This window comes from Cryptomeria japonica, chromosome 9 (genome assembly GCF_030272615.1).
Source record: "Cryptomeria japonica chromosome 9, Sugi_1.0, whole genome shotgun sequence".
Classification (NCBI taxonomy): Eukaryota; Viridiplantae; Streptophyta; class Pinopsida; order Cupressales; family Cupressaceae; genus Cryptomeria; species Cryptomeria japonica.
Window position 1 is genome coordinate 520,400,738 of NC_081413.1, and position 22,073 is coordinate 520,422,810.

At 34.4% G+C, this 22,073-nt stretch overlaps 1 protein-coding gene across 1 annotated transcript in view; it reads right to left on the reverse strand.

The window, feature by feature from the left end:
• The window catches only part of LOC131066900 (calpain-type cysteine protease DEK1), a 117,306-nt gene that overhangs the window by 76,664 nt on the left and 18,569 nt on the right, over positions 1–22,073 (reverse strand). The window contains exons 2-9 of the mRNA XM_059211069.1: positions 17,610–17,860; positions 7,303–7,476; positions 7,020–7,155; positions 6,739–6,869; positions 6,445–6,559; positions 5,296–6,349; positions 5,039–5,149; positions 4,645–4,703 (exon numbers count right to left, since the gene is read on the reverse strand). Of these exons, the coding sequence (XP_059067052.1) occupies positions 4,645–4,703; positions 5,039–5,149; positions 5,296–6,349; positions 6,445–6,559; positions 6,739–6,869; positions 7,020–7,155; positions 7,303–7,476; positions 17,610–17,860 (2,031 nt within the window). The remainder of the gene's footprint in view (positions 1–4,644; positions 4,704–5,038; positions 5,150–5,295; positions 6,350–6,444; positions 6,560–6,738; positions 6,870–7,019; positions 7,156–7,302; positions 7,477–17,609; positions 17,861–22,073) is intronic.

Below are 22,073 nucleotides of genomic sequence, written 5' to 3' on the forward strand. Positions count from 1 at the left end.
ACTACGACATCTGCTCCACCAAATGAGAATGATGATCAGTCGGGATCCCCTATTGTCCTTTTGGAAGTTAGTTTGGGAAATGAGGTATATGATTTGACCAGGGACAATCCTGATGATGATGATGATGTTATCTCGGCATTAAGAGGGCTTGATCGAGAGATGTGTCTCGATGACGGTATGGAGATAGCTGCTATTCCTGATTGGCTTATGAAGAGTATGGAAAAGAGTAAGAAAATGATAGAGGTACAGCCTATTGATAATATTGATGACTACTTAGCTAGGAGCAATAAAGAGAAAGAACCTAAGAGAGTTGAGATCTTGTCACACATAGCTAGAGATGAGACAAGAATGCGAATAGCGCACGTGGTTGTTCCTATTGGAGGTGTGACAGCGAACATTGCTACTCCTATGGATTTCTAGATTACTTCAGTTGCACTTGGCTGTACTACAAAAGAGAATGAATTTCAAGAGGTTGGTGATAACCTTAGGCCGATCAGCGCGAGATTGGATAGAGAGATTGGAGAGAAGGAGAAGTATAAAAGAAGAGAATATCAAACTTAGAGAGTACATTGCAGGGATAAGGCGTGAGAACCCCACCCTTATTTCCCCTAATGCAGTTGATCATGGACTACATTCACACTATGAGGCAACGAGAGATACACTCTCGGAGGTGGAGAAATTGATTGATAGTGCAAGAAAACAGGAGGATGATTTCCTTACTCAGTTTGTCCACGCATATGATAAGATAAGAGGGCTCACGTTTAGAATCCAATATTTGGAGGGAGTTTGGGAAGAATTCCGGCCTATCCAGAAGAGGACTATTCCACGCCTCAGAGCTTTGAAGAAGATTCCCAAGTCCACATTGATCAAGGAGAATATTGTGCACATTGGAGACGGATACAATTTCCATGGTTGGTATTGTTCATTGGCCATGAAGAAATCAACTTATGAGAACGCCCAGCTGAGTTGTACAGAGATGGAGGGATCAATTCAGGATATTTAGTTGAAGATCCTCAATTGAGGAGTTATTGGGTGTTGATGTTAGTGATGCTAGTGGTTTACACTTAGCCGAATTAAGAGACAAGATGAAACTTATGTATTTTTGTCAGTTGGACTCTTTGAAGAAGAGTCAGATGGATGATTTGGTCTCTTTGTTGATTCATGTTCATAGTTCGTAGAAGCTCATGCCAGATTGGGAGAACACTTTGGACGCTTGCTCGGACACATTGGACATAATTGATTTACAGCAAGATACCTTACCTAGCATTTCCATGGAGTTAGATTCTGTATTGGCTAGATTCTTGGGGTATGCTAGGAGCGAGAGAGATGCAGGGAGGAATCTTCTAGAAGATTCCTTATTTGATGACTAGGTATCTATCTATTGGGTCATTTATTGGTGGCACTATTTTTTACGTAAACCCTAATTAGGGCAATTCTAGGGTTTTGTTGGCATTATCTTGGCCCTTGATTTAGTTTTAATCTTGGCCATCCATTTTGTATGAGACTCTATATATACCTCATTATCTCTCATTTGTAAGAGAGAGTTTTTGTAGAATTGTTGGTATATGTTGCAGCTATTTGAATCTAAATCATTGTTCAATTTGTTGGTGATTTTGCTCTTCAAATGTTGTCTTTGCATTCATGGTTCTCAATTCCTCCAAGTTAGATTAGAATTTTAGATTAGAATTTGTTTTCATGTTTGTTAGATTGAGTCGAAAATTTGTTGAATATTATTTGTGTGGAATCTTTAATCCATACCACTAGCCACTTGTCGTTGATAAGTGCGCCTTGTGTGGTCAACTGGAAATTTGAGTAAGCTTAACTTCAATTATTATGCGTCCGTTGACAAGCGTCAACTTGGATAGTGTCAATGTTTGATGGTAATAGTTTGAAAATCCATAAGTATTCCTTAGATGATTGCACTAAGCTCGTGTCAATACCCATTTGTGAGACCTTGCCTAGTTTGATTCCACTAAATTTGTTCATCATTTCCCACATTTCTAGGCTTTTCTTGAACCCTATTCCTTTTGCCCATTTTTTTAGTAAGAATTAAGTCCAGAACTACATTGCTAAATCCTAAGTTGTTAGCACACCTATTCCACATATTTCATGATCAAAGAAGATAATTCAAACATTTGTGTGAGTAACCAAGTTAACATAGCAATTCATATCGACCATTGAGTTACCCACTCGTCAAGACCTGACATGTAGAAACCTTCGAATCATTTTAGATGATCTTACCCTTAGCATCTGAGGTGATTCTGTTCAAGAGAGGGTAAATTACCTTGGAATTTTATTCTGAAATGTTACGTGCATAAAAAACACATCAACACAACCATACCTATCCCCTTTCAATCTAATTTTATCATTCATCTTCATCCTCAAAATCTCATTCTTCTAATCCCCAATCTATCTCTAATCCATCAACTTAATCTCCATTCTTCACCAATCAATGTTCAACTATTTCAACCAACCTTTTTCTTCGATGTGATTCTGTGCATTTTGATTTTTCAACTCCAGTGACGCTCTCTAAGACATCATATGCAATATCTATTGTTCAATGTATCCAACTCAAACCAACAAAATATATTCTTCATTCGGCCAATCACATTTAGCCATAGGTTTAAAATTTACGATACTAAATGTTATTATTATGTTTAGGCTTCAATATTTTTATTAAAGATATCAGCAATACTATTATTACCCTAATCCCAAAGAAAAACGAATGCAAGACTTTCGCAAACTTTAGGCCAATGACATTATGCAACACGATTTATAAGATCATTGCCAGTATAGCCAAATGGAAGCTCAAGAACGCAAGTGATCAAAACAAGAGATAATTTCAAAAGAGTTAATCAAAGTTAGAAGATTGATTTGAGCAAAGTCATCATCACATCAGGAGCTTGATAATGTTTGGTATCAAGAGATATGCCTCACACACTTGTGATGAGTTACAAAGATTGAAGCTGAGGTGGCACCTAGTCATCAATTATCCAATCATATCATTTCATGATAAGGCATCCAGATTCAATGAACCTGACTCATCTTACAAAGAGCATAACTACCACATGGGCACAAAGTTTGATGTACCTATTGTCACCATCTATTGGTTAAATTTTCTAGGAAGGACGTGTGTCCCATAAAATGTAATTATATCATTGGTCAAGCATTAAATGCTTCGCAATAGGTTTCAATCTTTCAATCTTGGCCATTGATTGCAAATCAATCTGAGCCACTAAATTGTAATGAGAGCACAATATAAGGCTCCACTTCTTCATTTGTAAAGTTAATAATATAGCGAAGAGTGAATAGACATTAGATATTAAGCAATTAAAGTAGAGTAGGAAGAGAAGGCAAATATTGTTGCCAAGACGTTGTAAAAGACATGTAAACTTCATTGAAGACATGGTGAATTCTATGTGTTGATTCAAAAATTTGCATGGTCTCTACTTCTCAATTTGATTTTTATGTTGTTTAGATGAATGGAAGAACTTTGTGCATGATCAATGGTGAAATTCATATATCCATACTACTAACACTTTGTCAATAGTAAAGTGTCTTGCGTAGTCAACTGGAATCATTCAACCAAACTTAACTTCAATTATCGCGTATTCATTAATATGCATCAACTTGATGGTGTCTATGCTTGTGGTGGTGATTTGAAAATCATAAAGTTGTCCTTAGGAGATTGCACTAGCCTTGTGGAGATGTTCATAGCATGTAAAAGAAAGACTTAGTTGAATTTCATCAAAGATTGTCCTTTGCTCTTACATTCCTAGAGTTAGAGTAGCCTTCCTAAACCCTATCATTTTTCCTTTTTTAATCAAGTGAAATCCTACATTCCAGCTTCATTCAAGCATTTAACATAAGTCCACCTTGTGATCCCAGCAATATCACATCATATACAACTGAGTCTATCCAAGAGCAAGTCAAGACCTGGCATTCGAGAACCTTGGAGTCGCCCCACTTCATCACACAGCTTAGCATTTGGGAGTCTTTGTTCAAGAGAGGATAGAATACTTAGTATCTTATTCTATGATGCATAGTGCGTAAAACACCATCAACAATACCCCTTGTTGCCTTTGTTCATTTAAAATAGGCCTTCCTCGCAAGATCAACTAATTTGACAAGGAGTCCACGACCCTTCTACAAAACACCTATATGAAGTTTGAACCACAAACAATTAAATCTTGTTCTATATAGTCACATTCTTAGCAATGGTTTATACAAAGTTGTCTTGAATCTTAACTAGTTAGCCATTACTCTTTACTAAGTATGTGTTACACATACACAAGCTTGAATTTTGCAAAATCACACTTAAATTTTTCACAAATAAAGACAACATTTGCAAAATCAAATTTTGAAATTTTGCACATAAAAAATTTTCAACTAGATAAAATGATCTTGTTATAAACAAAAACTTCATCAAAAATATGTATTTGATGATGCTTTTGTTTATAAATTCTTTATATACAAAATATCAAAATGTGATCTTCCAAATATATTTTTTATTTTATATATCAACAGTGGATCATGCCAAACAAAATTAAACTACAAGAACCACAATAAAGAACACAAGAAATGCCAGAAGAAGCCATTAGAGAGATGTCCTTTATAAATATTAGAAAAAATTAGTAACCATACCTTAAGAAAGAGAGAATCAAACCCGCACACGTACTCACGAGCCATGCAATGAAACAATACTGAGAGATGATAAACAAACATGTCAGAGAGCTATGATGTTACTGGCATGTCTAGATAAAAATCATTTCAGTCACTTTTATTTGTTTGAGCACCCCACTATTTGTTCCAGTCCTAGAGGAATTCATTTCAATGCCAAATGCATAAGTAATGTTCTAACTATGTATATAAAACATTCAAGGTACTCCCACTTAGTAAGAGTATAATACTATAACACTTATAAGGCCAGTATTTCCAACTGTAAAACCAAAACAACCCTAATAAGGCCATCATTAAATGTTCAAAAGGATTCAGATAGATAACATAAGGCATAATTAAAACAGGCAATATTCTATACCTTCCTGGGTTTAGAAGTCATTGCCATTTCTTCTGCTTGTAGTGAGCGAATGAAAGCCATTATGGAACAAAAAACAGGAGGGAAAAGCAATGCCGCTAAACCAAATTGGAACTGCATAACAAGGACGATTCCAAATTCATTATACAATGACATGCAATAATTTATAATATGTCATCAAGATAAGATTCTGCTGAGAAAGCAAGACAATCCCAAAATATGGTATCATGGTATCTTAAGGAGCAAATCTCAATCCTTGCCTGCTGGTGAGTTCTATTTATCACATTTACAGTCTTTGGATGTAATATACCAACGGCTATGGTTTCTGCGATAAAAAAAACAGTGACAAGAGCCCAAGCTTTCTCTGCACTGCCTGCTAACATTTGAACCAAAAATCGTATAGCCTGTATCCAGTCTTCAAATCCTCGTTGCCGTAGTTCTTCTGACCATGAAACCTGGTTCAATACAACATTTTCCGTTTGATTTGATTCAAAACCTGCACCTTCTGTGTTATCTCTGTGATCCCTATCTGCATCCAAACTGCTTCTCTGCAGCAATGCCAGTATTGTTGGATCAAGGCCCTTCTCCTTCAGCATCACGGCAAAATTGGGATCCAGCCCTTTGTCTTGCAGCAGACTGGATAATTCCTGATCTCCCCGTCTAGCTTTTAGTTTTAGAATTGAACTAATCCTTGGATCATTCAATCTTTCCTGAAAAACCATTGCTAAATTAAAGTCCAAGTTTTGCTGATTGACTGAGCTTCCACCTGATGTACTTGAGTCAGATCCTTGACTATCTATTTGATTACTTGAACCAACTACTAGATGCTTGTTACGATCCGAAGAAAGCATCTCTGGTTGCTGGTCCACTAAAGCCATTCCACCATCAAATTCCTGACCAGTAGAGCAGGCAATAGCATTTTGCAAAGCCAAACTTGGCCTTCCACTGTCCAAGCTTTTAGCACTATGTTCAGCCTCTTGATCATCTTCAGCTCCAGGATGCATCATGTTATTCCAGGTTGCTCCACCATCACCTTGATTTTGCACCTTATTTCTACAAAAAGTGTCCATAGTAGTTCCAATTTGAGCAGCTTCAACGCTGCTGCTGCGTTTTGCACTCGATTCATAGCCTTCTGAGAAACTTGATGAACTACAAGCATCTTTCCTTCTAAATCCCTCCCTGAGGCGAATCACAGTGCTCTCAAGAGCATCTCTCCTTGCAGCCAATGGGCTCACAACTGAAAAACGACGCGTGATAGCAGCCCCCGACAATGCTGAAGCCACCACTGCATAGCTTATACAATGGCCAAGATACCTGAAGCATAACAATTGAAGCAACCAAAATAACAATTGAGATTCAAAATTATATGCAAAGAATAAATCAAACTCAACAGAGAAGCTCGAACATACCAATAATGCACTCCAAAGCATATAAATAAAGATCTGTATGTTCCAGCTACAAACAAGGAAGTCACTCGACTTTTGAGAAGCTCAAAACCAAACAGGCATGCTCCCACATATACATCTGTAACACAATGAAGCATATCAGACATCAATTTCTTTAAAATATGAGTAAAATAGTACACCACAACTTACTATACCTAGCAATTTTCACTGTCAAAATCCCATAGAAAAGAAATTTGACTTTATTTGTATATGGTACAACAAAATTGCTTGCAACCCAATGAATCATACGCATCTTACCAAGAACAACAACAGTAATTGATGTCACTCCCCCCAGCCAGTGCGCCTCCTTTGCAGTCAAACCATATAATATGGAGTACACAAGGAGTACAAACAAAGACCCAATATATAAACACCCACTGTGAAAAGTCCTGTAAATGAACATGTCATGTTAGAAGTCTTTACAAACAACACAATCCAAACCACCCTGAAAGAAGAAATATAGCTTAAGAAATACATCATATTCAACACTCAAACGGTGCCCAATATCTTAATTGTAAGTCTTTCAGTGATGTTCTTGCCTGTTTGGTTTTCGTATTGAAGAATTATTAAGGTCTGGAGGTTCTGGTAAACAGGCAACTGGACCAACTTCAATACCATCAGCATAGGCAAACTTATAGGAGCTGCGCACATACTCATCTATGTCTAGGCCTGCTCCTGTAAGTGAAAATTAAAGAAGAATTGGCATAATGTCAACTTTTTTTAACGAATTCAACTATGGGAAAAAAAAATTAACAAAATTAGAAACTGAATGGTATATGTTAACAGCATGAACTATTTTGATGTAAAACAGTAAAGGCTTACCATGAAAAACCATTCTACATATAAAAAGCATGTTAATTGCAAGAGCTTGTGCTGACACACCAAAGAAGAAACCAGATGCTGAATATGCATTGCTGCCTGCTGTAATATAAACAGCTGACAGCTCATATGCACAAAGTAATGCAACCGACAAGTATAGAAGAACTTCAACAGCTCCTGCAATAGCGAAAAACAAACATTTAATTTGAAGGCACTCCATGGGACACTCTTCAGAATATTATGCAAATAATTACTTTCAAATGTCACAAAAGGAGTTGATAGGAGAGTTTAATAGAAAAAGCATTGATATCATAAATACATCTGTCTAAAAGACACCAAAGAATATCAATCTTGCACTGACTATGTTAAATTTATGATAAGCTACATAGGCATCTTCAAACTCTTATCTCTTGGCATTTTTTGAGATGTATTTAAAATATCTAGACTATTTTATCTAAAACTTTAACAAGTTATTTACTCCATAGCTTAAGCACATAACTATATCAATATTACTAAAATTCTATGAAAACAGCTTAGCCTTATTTCAATAGTTTTATGAGTTTATTTGTTTCCTAAAATACATAGGGATTTTCCAATTAATTGATTTTTACTCTAGGAATTTTTTACAGTTCTCAAAAACATAAATGAAAACAAAACAAAATATTTAAACTTATGTTAACATATCGAGTACATAGCTATTTTTTAAAATAAGAGATTTATTAATAAAAAGTATAAAGATTAGGAATCAAAATGACAAGAATACAAAATAGGAGCTTATAGTTTGACAAAAATAAATTATTACTTTAACAAGCTTTTTTATTTTTTATATGAATATTAAAAGTCAATATCTATTTAAACCATAGAAGCATAAATCGCCAAAAACACATATAATTAATCACCATAGTTGGCATTCCCGCACCCCTCCCTTCAAAAAAGTCACATTTTTAGATAAAATCATGATCAATGTTTATCGTTTACATGCATTTAAATCACATTTAAATCGGGCTGAACAATTTTCTGAGATTTTCTAATTCGTTTTTCTTCACGATTAGGGTTTCATTATTTAATCCCTTTTGTGCTATTTTCTTCATAAAACATCCACGAATTACAAAACATTTCTACGAGATGGAATTATCAGACAAGGGATTAGAGGCATGGAAAGATGGTAGGGTGATAAGGTAACTTATCTCCTTGATTGCTAGCCAACCTATCAGAATAAGACCGATTTAGAAGCACAAGGCCCAAATTCCTTTGTCAATTACAAGAAATGTTAGCTTAAAAAAAAAGGAATAAAAACCATTATCTAATCAATTTTTTATCAACCCCACCACTTGAATAAATGTAAATTATAAGTATTTAAAAAATATATATTTTTTAATATATTTTATAAATTATAAATCTTTAATATATTTGATATAATTGCAAATTATAAATATTTTAATATACATATTTACAAATTACGAAGTTTTATTTTCATTCTTAAATATTATTGTATTTCTTTATATAGTAAAAAAAAAAAGAAATTAAGTTCACTAATAAAAGTTGTTTAATTGTAATATATATATTTTTTATATTTCAGAGATAAACTAATGACTTATTTATTTATATTCTAAAGTACTTTTCTATTATTAACTTTGTTATATTTAATATAGCGATATTATTTTAATAATATTTTTAATATATATATATATATATATTAAAAAATAATATACATTCATGTTCATATATGACGTCCCAAACTCATCCGTTCTCATATGAGAACTAACAACTTATTTTTTGTTTTCATTGAAATCATTTTACCTTGTCTAGAAAATTCTAATAGGATTCGTTGATATTCATTTTTTAGGTTAATTATTAGCCATATAGAGTTAAGTCTTTGTGCCACTGAATAAATTTCATGTGAAGTATACTAATGGAATTTAAATTTTTTAGGGTTTCATTAACTGAATATTTTGTTCAATGGTTAAGTGTTAGGATTTTAGAATTCTTTTTTGTTTCTAATATTGTAATTTAAGTCATCGTGATTTTATTATAGTACTATTATATAATTATACTTTATTAATTACAAAATGAATATTAAATTCAGCAACATTCAAATATAAGTACGAAAATCTAGACTTGTTTGAAAGGTTCAGGCGAGGGGGAGTCTTTGGAGCTTGTTTAAAAGTGAATAGATTACAAAAATAAGCATACTTCATTAAGGTATGTATGGTTTCAACGGCTTTGCCCCCCGACCCTAACTTGTATAATGGTAGGAAGCATGTTAGGGATGTTGCTCTTTAACACTATGAGGGGCACTACCCCCTCCACCTTGTCAGGGGCTCTATCCCCAAACCCCCATTAGGCACACCACCCCTCAAGCACTATGCTCAAGACCTGTGATAGGCATTACCCCTCAACCATGCAAGGGATTCCCACCCTAGATCCCTAACTTAATTTTTATTTTCTCACTATATCTCTATGCTATTAAAATGACTTTAATTTTTAAAAATAGTAGATTATTCTCCTTTTTCACATTTTTTTAATTTAATATGAATTTTTCTCAATTTTTTTAAAAAATCTTATACTTCTTGGTTTGCCAATTTTTTCCTAAAAGACTTTTGCTGCTATGATTTAAACTACTACAAACACAAATAGATAACTAAACAGATGAAAAAAAAAAAAATTGATTTATTTACTAAGAATTATTGCATTTTACTTTAAAACTTCTTTTTTTTACTTTAGAACTATTTTATTTACTACATGAACAGATAAATTTTTATTTTTATTTTTATTTTTATTTTTATTTAGAATTATTTTATTTTATCAACAAAGTTTAATTATTTTTTGTTTTACAAGCTACTTTCTAGCAATGCAATTTATTTACTTTTGAATTTAATTTTTAATTTTACTTCTGGGAAAGCTGCCATACATTATTTTGGTAATTATTCTATTTTATTTTTATATTGAGTAGTAAATATCATATGCTTACATGTTACTTCTTAATAGTTTCCTTTGCAGCATTAATATATATTTTAAAATTTTAATGTCTTTATATTTAAAAAATAATGTTGGCTCTATATAGTTTTAAGTTTTCTTTTGCCATCACAACATCAAATGCTTTCCCCCTATTGTCACTCTACGCCTCTTGACATAAAGAAGAAGAGTGTTCAATTATATTTAGCAAAAATAAGTGTCAATTCCACTTACTACTTACACAGGATGCTATAATGTCCCCTTTTTAGTAGTTATATGGTGACTTTGTCATTAGCCCTTTTCACCTTGGTCCAGGGGACTAACCAAGACTTTTCACGGATCATTGATGGTTTTGGCCTAGGTAATTTCAGTTGCAGGCCAATCGGAGGTGATTGGACAACTTTTCAAGGAACTTACTATTTATAGTAAGTCAATTTGGGCACAATGTCGGGTAAATTTTGGAGCAATTTTTGGTTGACTTCATTTTGGTGCATTTAATTATTCCCCTGGATTGCATTTTAATGGGGGAATTAATTATTCGGGCAAAAATCAAAAGTTTCTAAAGTTCAATTTAATAATTTGGGTTATTAAATGTTGAAGCTAATGTTAAAAAAGAAAATATTAAAAGTACCCCTTCTTTGTGGAGACATAAGAAGATAATAATATTTTATTCTAACTTACATTTATCCAACATTTGTGGTGCTTTGGAAAATGTGCCCAGCCGAAATCATAAATAGAGCATTTAATGAAGATTGGGGATCTTGGAAATTGTGATACTGAGTTTCTGGAGAAATTTGGAAATCTTCTTGGCTATTGGGGACATAAACCCTCATTGGCGACATCTCCTACGTTTGTGGAAGACCAAATCTGGGAGATTTACAAACTAAACTGCAGAGAATGGTTTTCAATGCATTGGATTAGGCAGGTCGAAGGTATTCTGCAAAAATCACAGGGCTTGGTAAATTGGTAAGGAATCTTCTTACAGCCGTTGAAGATTTATATAAATTCCATTGGTAGTTTCTTAGTCCAACAGAGGAGTCGCAGGAACTAGAGGCTGTAGTTAGCACTTAACAGCAGCATTAAGATACCGAGAAGACCGTGTGGAAGACATTCTCTCAGTGACCACATTGGAAGCCAAGTAACAACTTCAGTGGTCGTGTTTCTTATCCTACTGGGCATGACCTTCTTGGGCTGGGCGTAACTCTATGACTGGACTGGTCGTGGTTTTACTTAACATACGGGCTGGGTGTATTTGCAACTCACCGTATACTGTGTGTAGAAGTCACTGTCTATACTCTATAGTGTGTTGGGCGTAACCAATAAGATTGTGACTGCGGCAGCACTTAGAGATACACAGTCCAGGAGTGGATGAGATTGCCCAGTTTAGTTGTGGAACTGGGAACTTGCAACTGTGTGGGAAGCAAGGAATGTGCTGGGACAGATTTGAATGCTCACAACCATCAAACTCCAGGCCGTAGTGATATATTGCTAAGTGGAACAGCGTTGGACAACATTCTCGTTAATTTCTGCTGTTCATGGGTTGCATTGAATGCTGGGCGTGATTTTCTAGCAGCTGGGCATTGGTGCTCTCAGTTGGATGTGTACGAAACAGCTGGGTTTGCTGTAGCTGCAATTTGGACGTTGCCTCAGTAAGCTGGAAATAATACAGGGCAAATTATAACCAGGTTCTTTATCAACAACTTATTCTGGAAGTTGTGTAGTGATTGTGAAATTGAATGTATTGAAATTTGCAATATTGAATACTGTATGCACTGTGTGCTGAGAATAGGAAATTTTGAAAAAGTTCCAAAGCTCTAAATCATTGTAATTTTAAGATTAGTGCAAAGTTGAGTGAATGTAATATGTTCATGAATGAATGCGTATAGTTTCTTGAATGTGGTATTTCCTTGGAAATAAAACTATTTCTACAAAACACAAAACGCACCAGGAATCGACTAAACCACAGCATACACAGAAAAAAGAAAAGACTCAATCATCCATTTTCCTAAAACAGGGCAGTCTGTTACAGATGCAAAAAGTAATAATTCATTGTCACTCTATTCCTAGAAACCCCCAAAAGTAAAGCTAAAGAAAATACTGAAATTTTTAATTTTGCTTGACATACCATCATTTTAATGTAACATCTTCCAATTGACTTACTTAGAGAGAACGAGGCACAACTTGGAACTACATATAGCATCAAGTTTTTAGAGATGACAAAAAAAAATTACAACACCTCAGATCAAATATTGCATTAGTTTCAGTTAGTGTTATCAAACTTAGACTCAAATTGACAAAAAACTGGTAGGCTCATTTTTGGCTTGAAACTGGAAAAGTGCTCAGCAGTATTAAAATATCGATGTTATTAAACAATAGAGCGAGAGCTCTATATAAAGAATTTACAAAAGACGATGTTTCTAAAAGAAACAATCGTAAATAGAAGCTGAAAATAGAAACTAACTAAGATGACTAAGATGACCATTAGAGAAACATTACAATATTCTAATATCCTTAATGGTCATTGTTCTAACTACCCAGAATTTACAAGAGAGGATGTTTCTAAAAGAGACAATCATAAACAACACCTGAAAATAGAAACTAACTAAAGACGACTAAGATGACTAAGATCTATGTCACCGCATTTGCCAAATTTCCAACTTCAGGTTTGGAATTCGGCGAATCTATAAAAAAAAAAAAAAAAATTCAAAAAAATTCACTGACAATTCGGACAGCCCCTGCCTAGCCACGACTTTTCCCTCACGCTCACAGTGCACTGCCGCCATCAGATTTCAATCCTTCTCTTTCTCGGATTTCAGACCCATCAGGAGAGAGATGCTATTTTAATATAGAGTCAATTTGGTGCCACCGCTATTCCCCTTATCGGATTTCATATATCTAATCAATATAGGTATGGTCAATGTATAGAGTCGGGATACGAATGGCTCGAGGGCACAGCGATCTATATATATATATATATATATATTAGAGTGGTCCGGCTCATATAAAACAACTACCATAAATTTATTATATAGATTTTCATTTAGGATTTTTTATTTGTTTTTTAGGTTTTTCTTTTATTCCTTCTGTTAATATTAATGTTATTTTAATATACTTTTAGTTATTAATATTAAATAGATTTAGCTTTATTTATTATTTTATAATTTTGATTTATATTAAATTTTTAATAAAAATTTAATATTTAGTATATTTAATTTGTTATTATTTTAACTTATTTTTAATCTGTTTGTAATGCTTTCAAAACTATTTTGCAATCTTAACTATTATAATAATTTATTAGATATATTATTTACATTTAAAAAAAGTTATGTAAGGCGAATTTAATGTCGAATTTTTTTTCAAATTTTTTGTCTTGGAAAAATTTCATCCAAATTTGATGATTGCCAAACTCGAATTCAACTTCGAACGCGGTGACTTAGACTAAGATGACCATCAAAGAAACATTACAATATTCTAATACCCTCCCTTAATGGTCATCGTTCTAACTACCCAGAGACAACCAATGACCCTGTCACTGAGATGAGCCTGCCACTAACCCTCCCGGAATCTAAAGAACTTCTGCATAACACAAATCATCCACAAACTTTCGTACATGAGCATGACACCCCAAAACAAACTACAAGAAGCCCCAAAATTTTGAAGAAACAATCGCCAAACCCAAAAAAAGAAATTTACAAAGCATCGTTTTTTCAAAAAAAAAAACAGTAAAAGCCCTAAGACAGGAACACCTGTACCCATGTTTTTGTTTTTTGAGGACAAAATCATGCAAAACCCAGAATCCCACGTGAACATCGCAAATTATAGATGACTAGACACGATTTTTTGAGGTGAAAAATAATCAAAACCGGACACGATTTTTGAGGTGAAAAATCGATCAAAACCAAACACGATTTTCAAGTTGAAAAATTGATCAAAACCCAAAAATCTAAGGCACAGATCAAAATACAAAACTTCATTTTTGAGGAAAAACAATAAAACCCATCAGAAAATTTTCAAGAAAAAAAATTTATTAAAACCCATTAGAAAAAATTTTAAGGAAAAATTTTATTAAAACCCATCAAAACATCTCAAAGCAACCAATCAAAGAGGCAGATTTTGTGCCCTAGTCACATTGTCACATTGTTGCAAGGAGATGACGACATCAAACAAGACCTGACTCCACGAAGCCTCCTTAGACCATAGGTACAAAGGATCTGAAACCCTAGCTCATAAGATGCAGAATACAAATGCGGGTTGTAGATCTGAAACACCACAATCGCAAACACAAACGAGAAATCCATGGGCATGAAAAAACAAAAGAAAACCTCCACAATCTTCAAACGCAGCACCCAAACTGCCCACGAACACAGATCCACAAACCCACAAAAATTTTGAATTATAGCTCCAAAAGAGCCCACGAAATTTTGCAAAGATTTCAACAAAACCTCCAACGATTTACAAAAAATCGAAAAAACAAATTTCTGGAAAAAATTCCAGATAAGAAGAGGTTATGAATTTTTTTCTCATTAAAATATTCAATGTGTTATCAAACAATAGAGTGACAGCTCTATATAAAGAATTTACAAGAAACAATTGTAAACTAAAGCTGAAAATAGAAACTAACTAAAGACGACTAAGATGACCATTTAAAAAACATTACAATATTCTAATAAGCAGGGACTCCAAAATTTTAGAAAATAAAGTGTGATATGTAGATATTTTACAAACTAATGGACAAATAAAAGAAGCAAAACTCTGCTAAAAATTGTGATCAATCGTTATTATCTGTCAAAAGCCAATGATGCCGGTTTTTTGCCAAAAAATGCATTAAATCAGTCATCTTTTCAATGCTTTTTATCTCGCATATAATGGCAAAAAAATCAGACAAAAAATGTGCAATTAATCGCTGGTAAAATGTGTGAATGGAAAAAAAGCCCACAAAATCCCTAGATACCCACAAAACTCAAAAAACACAAGCAAAAAATTTATAAATGCATCACATGACAGTTCCTGGTCATCAATGACGGCATTTCAAAGGAAGACATTCATCGGCTTGAACAAGGAGCAAGCTAGGTCACACGCCATTGCCAGACAGCTAGGTCATGCACCATTGTTCAATCGAAGCTTTGACAATGTGAAGACCAGAAACTGCTGCAAGGCAAAAACTACCCCACAGATTTTTCATGTCTCCGAGTAAAGGTATTTACAATATTTGCAATTTATTTTTATTTTTTTGTTTCAAAAGTTTATCAAAAAATTTCTTATTATTTTTTCTTCTTCTTTTTCTGTTTATCAAAAATAATATATGTTTATTTTTATGTAAAGTAAAAATTATATATGAAATGGATTGAAGCTGAAATTATATTTTGAATACTGTTCTCTATTATAAAAACACAAAAGCTTGTATCTTATTTAAACGATCTATCAAGGATAATAACAAAAGACATTAAATAAAATAAAGAACATATTAATTCTTTATTAATATCAACAAATTTGTTTATATTTTTAATACAGAAATTTCACTTAAAAGCATGCTTCGTCCTCCATAAATAGTCTATTAAATAATTACCTTTGTCTTCTCACAAATGATTATCTTTGGACAAGCCGTAGCCTTTGTCATGTACTGCCCAAAAGGTGACCAAATACCCTAGCATAGTGTAGCTTCCTTTGAAATACTTATGTCCAAATGTCACAACCAAAGACTAGTTTCTAAAGGGACAAAACCAGGAACCATTGAGGAAGACAAGCCAACTGACCTGACGGGGTAGATCCAGAGTCTGACCGGATTGCTACTAATGATGATGATTTTCTTGGGCCTAATAGTTTTGAATCTTGATATCATGGCGGAGGCCAGCTTGGATTCTCGTATTATTGACCAAGCTAGGATAGGCTCTCACCTAGGACCTCCTACCCTCTAGCGTGCCATTGGCTACATTTTATTTCTTGGAGCTTTGTACTTAGTTTATAGATTGACTTTGTGCAAAATCACAAACTATATTGTAATTAACATTTTGACAACTCTCGCCATCTAGTTATTATTTATGTTGTTGTGGTATGTTTTGTACAATCTAATCAGTGATATAAACATAAAGAACAAAAATCTGATTTCTACAATTCATTTGTTGAAGTCTCTATTTTATTTGCTTCAATATCTCTATGCTATGGAAATGCCCTTAAATATATAAAAAAATAATAATTTGTTTGCAATGTTCCACGGAGGTTTAGGATGAGGGGACGGGGGGACATGGGGACAAGGAGCCTAAGTTTGGGGCGGCAGGGTACGAGGGGACGACGGCGGGGTGGTGGCAGAGGGGCGGTGGGGGGGCGGTGTTGATATACATATAGTACTTGAAAAACTAGTTGTGAAAAGATGTATAAGAATTACATGTCAAATGAAACTTTGGGTTAAATAGCAAAATCACTCAATCTATCTCTTTTCACTCCTTCAATCAAGACTCCGACTCAACGAGGGTGACAAAACTCATGGAATATGAAATTTATGACATCAAATGTTCCAAACAAATATCAAAACAATAACTAGGCGCCTGCATCCCTCCTACAAAGGCATCTAAAGTAGGTCCCACTAACTAGTGGGGATTTGGGAGTGGAGATGCTAATGGGTTTGAGGGGTAGCAATGATAAATTGCAAAAGGTATTAGATGTGAGAAAAACCTAACAATAGAAGGGGTGGCTATGCCCCTAGAAAAAAAAATTTAAAGCATGATTTTTGAAAAAAAAAAATTGCTTTTTGTGACATCCCAGGACATGAGTCTTGGAGACACCGAGACGTCTCTGCGTCTCCGACAGCAGTGGCGGGACGGCAGGGGACACCACATCCCCGTCTCCCCATCTCAAAGACGTGGGCTTGAGAGGGTAGACACGTCCCCGTGGAACACTGTTTTTTTGTAAATCCGGTTTTTTCCCGATTTTTTCAAAATATCTTACACTATTGGTTTGCCAATTAATTCCCCAAACGATTAAATGCTTCACTGAGACAAACTAAGCCCATCCCCACCGAACTCACTGAGGTATGACAAAAATGAGACTGCAGGCCTTGCTGCTCAGACGCAAAACCAGGGAACTCAATAAGTCTTGTAAATTTGGTTTCATTATTAGATTTCAAATGTTTGTGGAAGTTTGGAACCATATGCAAATTTCACCATGTAAACAGCCACCATATTAAAATAACATGCCTGCATTGGAGTAAGATCCTGTACATGTAAACAGTTTAATTTGTCTTTCTAAATTATTTCTATGATTCCCAAATTAACAAAATTAAAACTCTGGCCATATAATGATATAAACCATGAACTCTGAATTTAATTTGAGAACCATACAAGTGAACTGAATATACATACGTGAACTCTGCCACTGAGTTCTCCACCAAAGCATAATTGCATAAAACGACAACAGAAGAGCTGTCCCAGCAATAATTACAGCCAACCCAATTATATCACGATCCAGAATTGCCATAAGCCAGCTTCCCCAGACAATTACAACAACTATTGGTGAAATTACAATAGCCCAGGCTGCTAGTGATAACAATCCCGAGATGGGGCATAACTGGGAACCTTGAAGAAATGTTGGCCATTTTCTAGCAAAAACCCAGCTGCAAATAAACCAAGAAAAACACCTACTAAGTATCAATATCAATGGCTATTCAGGCAAAACGATAGCAATTCATGCTTCCGTTACATGTGCAAATATATAAAATAAAAGCATACATAAATAACCACAAAAAACATTAAATTTGTGGAAATTTTAGTTTCACATACTCAACTAGTCAAGCAATTCAGGTAACTGACAAATATGCATGCACATATGCAGGGTGTATCAGCTCTATTTTAACTGAGCAAAAATAATTGTATAAGGCTAAAAACTACTCAATTCATTCACAATTATCTATTTTGAAACTTTCATTCTGGATTTGTTTGAAAAGTAGACTTTCATAACAACATTTATATCAAATAAGACCCGCCTATCATTTCTCTCATCACCACATGATGCGATAAAATTCACAAACGTTGCCATAATTCAACATTTTTGTTTCCTGAAATTTTTACTGAATTAGATACAGTAATGAATAAAAGCTTTATAAACATGGGTTTTAGAATGCCCACAATGTCTGCAATTGAAATAAATTGATTGCATATAGTAAGGCTTGCTCCAGAAATAATCTAGATACCCCATCAAATCAGTTTTATCATATGGTTTACCAAATATTCCTCAAGGCTCAAACCAATATGCAATAAGATCAGTCACACAAAACATCCAAGATATTTTTTATTTTAACAATATCATTGAGATCCAAAAAAAAAAAAACTGTTACATAAAATATATAAATGGAAATATTTTGAATTGCAGTCGTTTAGGCTAAAGTCATTTTTTTGCAGTCCGCTTGAAAATGATCTTTTTTATTTTAAGTACCAGCCTTGACAAAGAAGTAATTGATAACTTAAGTTTGAACAGAATTTGATATCACAGACTTTTAACAATGACAAAATTAGAAATTCTAATCCAAAACCACCAAAAGAAATTAGAATTCCTCCTACACGTTAATTTCTGAAAACCCATCATGAGGTTCCAATAACAAAATTAAAAATTATATAATCCAAAGCACCAAAAGAAATTACGCTTCTCCTACACGTTAATTTCTGAAAACGCATCATGAGGTTCCATTGACAGAAACAAGTTTGTAGCTGAAAATCAATAGGAAGTTATCACTTCCACACGCGGTATGTGCTCCACAAGTCAGGTGAAGTACAAGACATGCAGGAAAACGATCAAGCAACAACTACTAATACTTAATAATGATTGATGTGCAGATTTTTGATACTTGATTTCATTTTGTCCCGTAAGGTTGAGGTTATCGGATAAACATGGATTAAGGAATCTTTGGATAGCATAATAGAACATGTGAGATTGAGTCCTACCAAGAATTTAAAGCATAGAAGATACAATATATCATTTGATGCAGGTGCGTCTGTTTGTAAACACCACTATGCACAATTTTTTCTGGACCAACTCTAGAGGCATATTTGTTGAATTTAATATTGAGCAACAGTCTAGGATTTTCAGTAAGTTAATAATGGTTGTTATAAATAATTAAAGAATTGAGAGAATTCTTAGAGATGTGACACTTTCATATAGGCAATAGAAATCTAAAAGACACGTGAGGTGTTTATATAAACTACGGAATGAATTTAAAGTTCATGACTAACTGTATATCATTGAACAGACTCTTTAAGCAAAATACTTCATACAAATAAATTTTTTATACTTAACAAGAAATTTTCAGAGGAATTTTGGGGTTTATAACTGCTATTATAGAATTTAGCATGTGGAAAAGATTGAGAAAACATCACAAGGAAGGATCGAGGGCCTTTAGCATGATAGAATCCAATTGGGCACTGGATGATGCATTGGATCTACAAAAAAACGTAAAAAAATACAACATCCTAAGCTAGCTATATTCATTTATGTTGTTGCTTCCTCAGCAATGAAGATGAATTGATACACTTTGATTTCTTAGATAATAAAATTATTTAAAAAGTAAAAATGTCTCTAGTAAGAATGCTAAAATCCTTAATACTATCTTGCAACATATCCAACATTTATATGAAAAGACATCGTAAACTATGTTGAGCAAGCATCTTGAACAAGGCATGATGCAACCAGCAACTACGCATTTAAGAGGATGCGTAAGGTCAGTATCACAGTTTAATTTCAAGTTTGTTAGGTTTTAAAAGCAAAAGGTTCGATGTCAAGGCTGGTCATATACAACAGAGTCTATGTCATGTCCCCAATAAAAAGGACTTGGTTTGATGGTTAGAGGAAAAAATAAAGTTTTTTTAAAACACGATAATATTAAATAATAATATTAATATATTTTTTCTATTTTGTTGGCCGACCCATTTGTCTCTTTCTTAGGCGTACATGGAAAAATCTTTTTTCTAGCACCTATCTAACGGGTGTTGGAGTCTTCTTTGGGCATCATGATTTTAGCAAATTTGCTGCTGAGCACAAATCACTTCTTGGAATGACAATCTCAGCAGCATCACAAGGTAGAACATAACCCCTAACTATTCATTCCTCATATTAAGATTTCATTATCTTTGCCAATCGCCAATTGTGTATAGCTTGATGATGCAGGTATATGCGCTTCAATAAGCAGTGGTCATGAAGGACTGGAGACATCTTGGACCCCATACCTAGAGTGTGCATTTGAGTAGTGATTGCACAGCGTCACCTTTGTTGTGCGTCTATAGACACTAGCAAAGTCGATAGAGGCTGATAGCGAGGTAAAGCAATTTGACACAGTGCCACTTTTGCAAGGATCATTACCGCTGATTGAGGAAGTACAAATCTATGCAATTGGAAGATCATTGAAATACCACAATTGGTATTAGCTATTGCTAACAACGCCATTCCAACGCACAATATCATTCGTCAATCTATCTAATCAACTAAAGCTAGTAGCCATTGAAGTGTAGAGACAATCAAGATTAACTTAATATGGACATTGTAATCTCTATATGCACTGAATCTTGTGAGTTGATTAAATTTGAGAATAGACGTTGACAAAATCCAAGCTCACATAGGGATGTGTCCCCTGCCCCAAAACCCAACATCCTCGTCCCCTAGCCGTTTGGGGGACGACAAAATGCCAAGGGGATGTCCCCCTATCATGATCGCTGCATGAAGAACATCAAGAAACACCAGGAAACATTCTCAACCATTTGGGGAAGGCTAGTTGTCCCCAAGAGAGCTGGTGGACATCGAAAACGTCCCTCAACCATCCCAAGGATAGCTAGCCATCCTACACGGCTAGGAAAACCTCTAGTTGTCAAAACAAAAAAAAAAAAAAAAAATTCTTTTAATTTTTCTTTACCTCTATTGATCTATGGAGGGGGCACAAACACTTTTAAACCACAAAAGAACCCTAAAATAACATAAAGAGTTAAAACCAAAACAAACGATAACCCAACGAGCATATTTCATCTTTCATTTTCTCAAAATCTGCTCCTTGTTGTGACAATTTGCTTGTTGGTGAATAAATTGGCATGATCTAGATGTTGAACATTATCAAATGCTGAGAGGGGGAGGGGGGTGAATTAGCATATACTACAACTTAATCAGATTTAACCTTTTACTCAAAATTCATTCCATCTAACATATGCATGAAAGTAAATAACTGAAACCACAAGAGCAACAACACATGAACAAGATTTTTACATAGAAAACCCAAACTGGGAAAAACCATGGTGAGAACTATCCCACTATATGATAATCAGATTACAAAGTTTAGGCTAGAGGCCAAGGAGCTCACTGCCCCTTAGATGACTTGCAAGCTAAGGCGCACAACCTTAGGGCAAGATACAACAAGGACTTCCAAGATACAATAATTTTGATAGAAAAACATCAATGGGCTTTAACAGCAAAGAACCGCATCCATTGAAATGCTAATCAGAGACACAATTCAAAACACCTCAAAAACTGCCTTCATCACTATTCTATTACACTTTTGAACCACTGTACTGCTTCACATTTGCTTCGCACACCACATACAACTCTCATGTCTATTCCCACAATGATTCCATCCTTTAAATAGAAACCACAACCTCAAGAACATCAATTAGGTAGGCCTAATTAGATGTAACATGTAAATACAAAACAATTGACCAAAAACAAACTCCAATGCAAATACGAAAGGCAAAATAAGACGTGTGAGGCATCACACCATGTTGGCAAACCTTCTTGTCCATCCTAAATCATCGCCCAAAGATCCACACGCCACCACACAGACCAAAACATTATAGATC